Below are 9,203 nucleotides of genomic sequence, written 5' to 3' on the forward strand. Positions count from 1 at the left end.
CTCTCTCTCTCTCTCTCTCTCTCTATATATATATATATATATATATATATATAGTATATTAGTGTATGCATGAACATATAGTAGCATACATGTGCTGAATTCTATACAGCGAGAAAACAATCTGGAAAGAGAGAGAAAGTAGAAAGAAGAAGAGGAGGAAGAAGAGGGGCGGGCTTAAGCCAGGGTTCCAGTAACGTGAGTTGAATACTTGATTTGAGTAATACTATGAATCTAACCTTAAAACACGCACTAACAATGCACACACACACGCATTTCATATTAAATTGCAAAAATGGAGGGGGAAGAAATGTGATTAGCAGGCAACACATTTATATATATATGTGCTTTGTATCCTTTCTATCTGTAAAACTTCAATAATTTAATGGATGACCTCAAACCTGCACATGGCTTCTTGAGTTTCTCTCCCTCAATTCAATTTTTAATTTCTTCTGTTTCAATTTTTTTGTTTTTCCTTTTGGACTCTCTCTCATGTTCATCACATGCCCCAAACTCTTTCCCCCTATTATTTTTATCTTTGACTGAGCACTCCCAGCAGATTCTTTCAGATCTAAGGTGAAAAGGGGGAAGAAGAAGAAGAAGGGCTATTGAAACTCTTGCCCAAATCCATTTTCCAGGAACTCTTGAATTGGGAGCTTGAATTGCTGATTTGATGAATTGGTGAGTTTTATCAATCTGGGGATTTGAAGCTTTTGTTTCACTGTTGCAGTTTTTGTTTTGTTGCTCATTCTGTGCTGTTTGCTTGGCCTTTTGCTGTGATGAGCTCTATTCTAAACTGGTTAAATTGGGGATAAGAGTTATTCCATATTGGTTCAGTTTATTTGTGTGTTTTTTTTTCTCATGAAATTTGAGTTTCTGTTTCTGTGTTGTTGAGTGTTGGATTCAAGAGATACTCTTTTTCCTACCTTTTTGCTGTCCTTTTCCATGCCTTGACCTCTAAAATGGATATCTTTCCTTTATGTGTTTTCTAAATTTGAATACTTTGAGGTGGCCTGAGAATTTTGACTTTGAGTATGGGGAAGTTTTAGTACCCCCTTTCCCTGGCACTTACATATGCATCAGACCCCTCTAATCACAAGATCACAGAGGAAGAAGATTCAGCTCGATTTTACGATTTCTTGAAATTGGAGGTATTGGTGGCAAGTCTTGTTTTTGTGGCCTTTCTAGAATCTTGGTTGCATGAGAAGCCTGTTTGCTTCATCCCAATGTAAAAGTTTTGGGAGACGAGATATTCGTGCTTGATTTAAGAAAGCTTTTTGTTTCATTGTTGATAAATATCGCCTAATTTTCAAGTATGAACGCTTTTCTTGATAATTAACTGATTTAACTTTACTTTAGAACTATCCTTTCTTAATTTCTCGGGCTGATTTTGTCTTTGGTCATTTTGTGTGAAGATCCTGCAGAAGTTGTCTCCATCAGACACCCTACTATCATTCTTCCGATATTTCTGCTTTTATGTGATTTTCTGACAAACAATGGCATGAAAGCACTGTCCACTAGCGGTTTGATTTATCAGATTTTGCATGCAATATAGTGGTACTCGAAGATGGTATCTGAGATGGAGAATGCTCATACTGAAGAAATGGACATTGAAGTCCTGTCTTCAATGTGGCCCGAAGATATTAATGAAGCGGGAAAACAGTTCAATATTGAACAGCCGGGAGCAGACCTAGATATGCTGGAGGAGGTTACAATAAATGAGGAGGCGACGACTATAGTTGATTTCCAACGTCTCATGGAGCTTACGGACTATAGTGACAAAGGCTCTTCTCAGTTGGCATACTTGGTAAAGAATTGGGAGTATAAGCAGGCAAATGCTGTACGGTTGCTGAGAGAAGAGCTTGACTATCTTAGCAAGCAGCAGCAAGAATCCGAGCTCAAAAAATTGGAGATACTGGAGCAACATCGATTCGAGGAAGAAAGATACGGGGGTGATAAGCGTCCTGTTTCCATATTGGATGAGGATTTAAAATACATCTATCAAGATATCCCGAGGAGGAAAAAAGATGTGGTAGTTCAACATGAAAAGCTAGAAATAGAGGCCGAGTATGATAGCATCATATACTGGAAGCAGCGGGCCTTGCATTTACAAAAACTGTTGGCAGCAAGCATTGAGCGGGAGAATGTACTACTTGAAAAACTGCAAGAAAGCATAGAGAAGCTTGAACGGCAGTCCTCCCCTGTTGAAGAACTATCGCAGGTTTTAAAGCGAGCAGATAACTATTTGCATTTTGTTCTTCAGACTGCACCTATTGTCATTGGTCACCAGGTATGTTCCTCTTGAAATCATGCTCATCAAAAACATAAGCAATGATGTAATATCCTTGTATAGATCTTCGAGGTATAAACCATATTTATAAACCTTATAAAAGATATAAAAGAAAAAAGTTTAGAAAATATAGAAATACTCCCAAAATTGGGGGTGGGGCTTATTGCAACTTGATTCAGCTCCCGATAGGTGAATACCGATTTATGTGACTAAAGATGTAAAAATATGGCATCAATGACTTGAATGCTGAAGAACTTGAAATTTTCTCCCTGTATGGCTATTGTTTTCTGCAAGTCAGTTCAATTTCAGCAAAAAACAGTGCTTTGTTTGAGATACATTACGGATTTTGGATTCAATGTGCCAAAATGAAAGCCATTATTAATATCCAAATTCTAATGACTATTTAATAGCAAAAGCACAACTTTGGCATAAATGATTAGCTTTTCTATTTCAAACATATTTTGAATTAGTTTTCGTAGTTTACTATAAGAATGCAAATGCACATGCAATCTTACGTTGTATTTTGTTTCACTTTTAAGGTTGACCTAATTATAAATTCACTACCAAATTTCCGAAGAACAACTGTTACATTAAAAAAAAAGTTATATGAATAAAGAACTGTAGTACATATCAGCAATCTGATAATTTTTCTTTGAAAATATTTACAAGGTGTGATTGAATGATGAACCTAATCATTTGTGATAACGCAAGGGTTATCTAGTCAAACTTATTTCTGTATTTAAATATTAGTTCTGATCATCGTTTTTATTTTTCTAGGATAAGGAGCTGCGCTATCGGTTCATCTATAATCATTTCCCAAGTTTGCGTGAGGAGGTAATCCAACGCTATATTAAATCCTTGAAATATTTGGCTTCCTAAGGTGCCCTTCCCTAAGTATATGGAGACCAATGAGGTCCTTTGCTTCAGGACTTCACTGCCTCTGAAAATTTCAAGTGAATTTTACGATTCAAAGTATGGAAGTGGAAAATGTTTATTGCATATTAATTGGCTCTATAGTGTAATGATGGTCATCATATTTACAGAATGATGTTCTTATTTTAATAGCAAGTTTCATTTTTCCGAAATTTTTGTTGGTGTTTAAACGCACTGTTTGCTGAACCTGGAATATGCATTCTTCACCTATTTTTTCAGGATATAATAGGCAAGACAGATGTGGAGATTTTTTCCGGGTCTGGTGTAAAGGAGTCCCAAGATTTCAAAAAGGAAGTTTTGGAACGTGGGTTGCCTGCAAAACGGGAGATTACCTTTGAGACAGAACTATTTGGATCGAAAACATTTTTAATATATGTCGAACCAGTATTCAGCAAGGCCGGGGAGACTATTGGTGTAAATTATATGGGGATGGAAGTAACTGATCAGGCGAGTTTGAAATGCAAAATATTCTCCCTATGAAGCGTAAGGTTATTTGTAACTGATGATAAGTAAAGCTAATATGATTATGGTACAGGTTCGAAAACGAGAAAAGATGGCAAAGCTTCGCGAGGAGATAGCTGTACAAAAGGCCAAGGAAACCGAACTTAACAGAACAATCCACATAACAGGTTCACCCATCTCTCATTCATGTTTTTTATGGGATTTGTGTGCAATAAAAAGCGGAAAGGAATTATCTCTAAAGTTTAGTTATTTGCTTTTTGCAGAGGAAACAATGCGGGCAAAACAAATGCTTGCAACCATGTCCCATGAGATAAGATCTCCTTTGTCTGGTGTTGTAAGCATGACCGAAATTCTTGCCACCACTAAACTAGAAAAGGATCAACGCCAACTTGTAAATGTCATGTTGTCTTCGGGTGATTTGGTTCTCCAACTGATAAATGACATCCTTGATCTTTCCAAAGTTGAGTCAGGTTGGTGATGATCCATTTTCCAAATTGTTTCTTTTTTCATGAAAGCATTCCAAGATATATGATATTTCTTCCAATTTCATTGCCTTTTTTCTTTGTACACTTTTGAAGAGTAATCTTCCAGCAATTATTTCGCTTCGCACATTGTGCCCCAATGAGAAAAAATTCTTGGAAAATACATGAGAATGGGCAGTAAATGGTAGTTCATTCTCAAAAGACCAGAATAACTCCATACTTGCCTTCTCTCTCTCTCTCTCTCTCTCTCTCTCTCCCCTCCCTGTGGTTTATGTTAGAAACTAAAGTATACTGAGAATTGAAAAAAACAAGGTTGCTTTTGATATAACATTTTTCTTGAATAACACGAAACTGAAATTTGTTTTATTTTTTATTTTTATTTATATTTGTCCTTTAGGGGTAATGAAATTGGAAGCTACGAAGTTCAGGCCAAGAGAGGTAGTAAAACATGTGCTGCAAACCGCAGCTGCATCACTGCAGAAACTACTGACCTTAGAAGGTTTTGTCGCAGAGGATGTCCCAACAGAGGTGAGAACTTGAATATAACACACCAAGTTTCCCAAAGATATTTCACAAGTTAGCATGATGAATTTCATCCACTATTGTTTGATTCTAAACCACAGAGAAAAAAAAAAGAATAATGTAATTGTTCCTCGATGGAATAGAGGAGGGAATTCCCACTAGCAAATATCTGCTTTGGTAGCCACTCGAAGAGAGTTCACTTCTTTAGCCTTTTATCTGGTTAGGTAACTTTATGAATCAATCACCAAATAGCGAGATAAATAGTTCAAAAACTTATCTATTCCAAAATATCAAATAGGCATGGATCTGCAGAGAAGAATCTGAATTAAGGTAGAAGACAAAAGGAAGCACCACTTGCTTATTTGGTCTATGAGGTTGAAATCTGACTCAAAGAACTGTATCTATTTCAGGTCATTGGAGATGTTCTTAGAATTCGCCAAATTCTCACCAATTTGATCAGGTACAGAGTTTGGTTAATTTAAAATTTTCTTTAGTCCTAGTATTGCATTTTCAGCTAATTGAAATCTCTGATTTTTAGTTTCATGTTGAGTGCAATGGCTTAAATTGAGATGTAGATCTACCAATTATTCTAAGTGCTAAATCTGTGCTTTTATCTTCTGCAGCAATGCAATAAAATTCACTCATGAAGGAAAAGTCGGTATAAAACTGTATGTGGTTCCCGAGCCATCTTTGGGCGCAAAACAGGGATCTCATCAGAAGCAATCTTTAGATTCCCTGAAAAGTTCGTCAAACAATTGGAAAGAGGATAGGTGTTTGTCAGCGTCTCATGGGAAGCATGACCGAACGGCCTCTTTTAGTTATAAGGATGGAGAAGGAACTTTCGAAAATCAGATGCATAAAGATGGGTCCAACCATTCAGTAAGCAGTGGGGCTTTGGATGAGGATTTAGACGCCCATCCTGATCAAGAGGAAAAAACTGTGTGGATATGCTGCGACGTTTATGATACCGGGATTGGCATACCTGGTATCCTCATATTCTTGACCTCACTGGATTCTATAAAATTTTATTTGTTTTAAGCTTCATTCGATTCTTATGGTATTGCTAGATTTTTAGAATTCATTTTACTTAGTATTCTGTCTTGTTCAACAGAAAACGCTTTGCCCACTTTGTTTAAAAAGTACATGCAAGTCGGTGCAGATACAGCTCGAAAATATGGCGGGACTGGACTAGGCTTAGCAATCTGCAAGCAGCTGGTAATCTCGATGAATCATATCTTTTTGTCCCTTTTTGCATCTGTACTTTGAGCAAAATTTTAGATTATCATTTTAAGTCGATTCTGCAAAATCCGTTTCATTGCAATCTCTACATTTTACATTCTTTGTTCTATACAAAGCAAAAGAATAAAAAAATCAAAAGTGAAGAGCATAAGAGTGAAAAAAAGAAAAGAATGAATATAGGAGAAATATATAAACTGGAAAATTGAACCAATAAATATATAAACGAATAAGAAATGACGGGCTATTTAAAGTAAATAATTCAAGAATGAATAAGTTATGAAGGGCATGCTCTAGATAAGCTATCGGCTTGGAGTCATAAAGTGCTATTATAGGATTTACGAGAGAGATAGAGATAGGTTCTTGAAAATATTGAATTAAGTTGTGTACTTTTCAATTCTGTTTTTGGCGCAGGTTGAGCTCATGGGTGGCCATCTCACGGTGTCCAGCAAAGAACACCACGGTTCTACTTTCACGTTTGTTTTACCGCACAAGGTTTCACCGTTGTGTGAAAGTTCTGATGAGAACGATGAAATGTCTGATATGGGTAGTCATGACACCTCAACTGATGCAAATGAAGACGATGCAAATTCTGGCTTCTTCCAGTTCCAACCGCGTACTTTGGGTTCTTTATTTTCTTCCCACGGTTCTGGAAGAGCCCAAAAGCTGTCACCGAATACTTTTGGGTTTAATACTTTGCATAGTTGCAATGGATTGCCAAAGAACTCGTACACTTTCCCCGCTAATAGCGTTATGCTGAAAGATATGGGATCGGTAGAAGATGCCTGTTCGGTCATAGATGTTGACATATTGTCTGACCCCGAAAGTTCTTTCAGGCAAAGCTCACATTCTGATAACCCGAGCACATTGGAAAGAGACAAACACGCTCATTCTGGTAGCAATGGTCAATGCCATCACCACTCTTCCTATTCAACTGATTCCACGAGTACAAGGAAAGACGAGGACGTGAAAACAGCTGTTCAAGAAAAAAGACAGCCCGAGGGAAATTCTCCATGCTCCTCTGGCAACAACCAGGAGGTTTCGAAATCAGCCCCCAAACCTAGAATCCTCCTAGTAGAAGATAATAAAATCAATGTGATGGTAACGCAATCAATGATGAAGCAGTTGGGGCATCAGATTGACATTGTGAATAATGGAATAGAAGCTGTGCGGGCAGTTCAACGCAGCAGTTATGATCTTATTCTAATGGTAATTTTCGGAATATTGTGTTTCTTTTATACTTCTTTATGAGTAGAATGCAGCTTATTTTGCATTTCTGACACGATGCGGTTTGCTGTCTATATCAATTAAATGAGGGGTGGGGCAACTCCAGTCAAGTTGGTCAAACTGTTAACTTGGTAACCACAAAGGTTACAAGTTAAATTCTCAGCGGGAGTGACCTATTGGCCTTCTTGGTTTGAGCTGGTCAGTTGGACAACCTAGGCTAGTTTAGCTCTTTGTGGTCCTTTGTTGGCTAGGATCACAAGGCGGGGTTTACCTAGTGCAAACTCCCGGGTAATGGCTGTTGCTTTCTCTCGTCACTAAAGTATTAATGTTCAGAGTTGATGAATCATATGACGTTTTTCCTGCATGAAGTTATCCTTCATTTTTAGAATATCCATCCAATACACAAACATATTTCATGATTTACAGGATGTATGCATGCCTGTAATGGACGGACTTCAAGCCACAAGACTTATCCGATCATTTGAAGAAACGGGTAATTGGGATGCCGCCAGGACTGCTGGAGTCGAGGAGGTGCCTTCTTCAAGCTTGTCACTAAAACGTTCAGATTCCAAATCATCAAATGGAAGAATTCCAATCATTGCAGTAAGCACTCAAACTTATGACTAACTTCTAATTAATGCTTCCGCGTTTTATTTATTTTAGCGTGTCCCAAACCGAGCACTTTGTTAAGAGGAAACAGCATGTCTACACAAGTGCTTTAGATTTCCAAATGTGCAACATTCAATTCTTTTTTGCATTTCCTTGATAAAATTTAGAACCCCGAGTTATATGTACTCCATGCGTTCATCTTTGTTCTCGTTTGTATGATTCATGACACCATACACGATCTCACTATCGAGCCATTTACAGATGACGGCCAATGCATTGTCAGAAAGCGCAGACGAGTGCTTTGCAAACGGCATGGACTCCTTCGTATCAAAGCCGGTCACGTTTCAGAAGTTGAAAGAATGCCTCCAGCAGTATTTGCCACAGCGCCATCGCCTGTAAAAAATTTTCAAGCATCTGATCTGTACAGGAAATTACCATGTTAGGAAAGTTTTGTAAACAATGTAGTGTACCATGCTTGTGTCATCAGTTCCTTTTTTGTCAACGTATCAGTTGATCTGTGGCCTTGGGTTTTTTCTTCTTCTTTTTTTTTTTTTTTTTTNTTTTTTTTTTTTTCTTCTTGTGTTAGGTTTGCCTGTAGGGTAGGCAACAACTTTAAGATGCAAAATTTTTGAGGATGTTCACTTAATAAAGTGTGAAGATTAATGCAGGGAAAGTCGCATGTAAAATTATTTAATGTTGTTCGCATGTGACTTTAGAAATAATACCTTTGGATCTTTTCCAATGTATAATAACTATAATAATTCTCAAGCTTTGGAATAGAGTTGCTGGGGGCTTGTTCATTGTTTTACTTGTTGAGCATCACACAATATATATGACAAAGGGATCAAGTGCAAAACTTCTCACAGGTGAAATATGCGTATTAATCATTATCACTTGATTTCAGCTGCTGATTGTAATTTTTAATCCGCAATTGATTATGTTTGAATTCATGCCATTTGGCCTCTCTCTAAGAAAAGAGAGAGGATAATAGGACAAAAAAATGTGTATGGTGTCAAAAACGAACTTGCAACGTATGTTTGGTCATATGCATGTGGTAGATGCGTTTACAACTGACCTATTTACAGCTGACCTATTTTGCCACATGGGGCCATAAGCATGTGGTAGATGCGTTTCTCGTATTATACGAGAATACGAGAAATGCATCTACCACATGCGAATCTCCTTGTGGGGCTCCTGCAGACTCATATGCAAGTCCCATAGCAAATGCATAGAATTCTCGAGAGATGATCAATACAGCTTTTAAACCCGCTCATAAAATCAGCTCCATCCATAGCATTAATATTCAATCTCGGAAGCAAAGACCAACAATTCTGGGACTTCTCACATTCCACAAACAAATGCAGAGTTGTCTCCACTCCCATTAAGCATAAATGAGGGGTTACAACCCTGTTTTGCCTGCAAAAAACTGTCTTGTGGGTAATATC

The 9,203-nt window shown here is 37.5% G+C and overlaps 1 protein-coding gene across 2 annotated transcripts; it reads left to right on the forward strand.

Moving 5' to 3' along the window:
• Window positions 1-8,566, forward strand: LOC116024570 (histidine kinase 5). 2 transcript variants are annotated; one of them, XM_031265485.1, is made up of 14 exons: window positions 1-195; window positions 557-678; window positions 1,413-2,287; window positions 3,065-3,121; window positions 3,440-3,667; window positions 3,756-3,849; window positions 3,946-4,152; window positions 4,562-4,692; window positions 5,097-5,146; window positions 5,310-5,671; window positions 5,798-5,901; window positions 6,337-7,131; window positions 7,576-7,752; window positions 8,020-8,566. In XM_031265485.1, exons 3-14 carry the CDS (start codon window positions 1,565-1,567, stop codon window positions 8,155-8,157), a joined length of 3,066 nt encoding a protein of 1,021 aa, XP_031121345.1. In that variant the 5' UTR covers window positions 1-195; window positions 557-678; window positions 1,413-1,564; the 3' UTR covers window positions 8,158-8,566. The 2 variants fall into 2 exon arrangements, with proteins under 2 accessions (XP_031121345.1, XP_031121346.1); XM_031265486.1 differs by having other exon boundaries at window positions 567-678.
• The last annotated feature ends 637 nt before the right edge of the window (window positions 8,567-9,203 follow it).

The sequence above is a fragment of the Ipomoea triloba genome, chromosome 7, assembly GCF_003576645.1.
Source record: "Ipomoea triloba cultivar NCNSP0323 chromosome 7, ASM357664v1".
In the NCBI taxonomy this organism is placed as follows: Eukaryota; Viridiplantae; Streptophyta; class Magnoliopsida; order Solanales; family Convolvulaceae; genus Ipomoea; species Ipomoea triloba.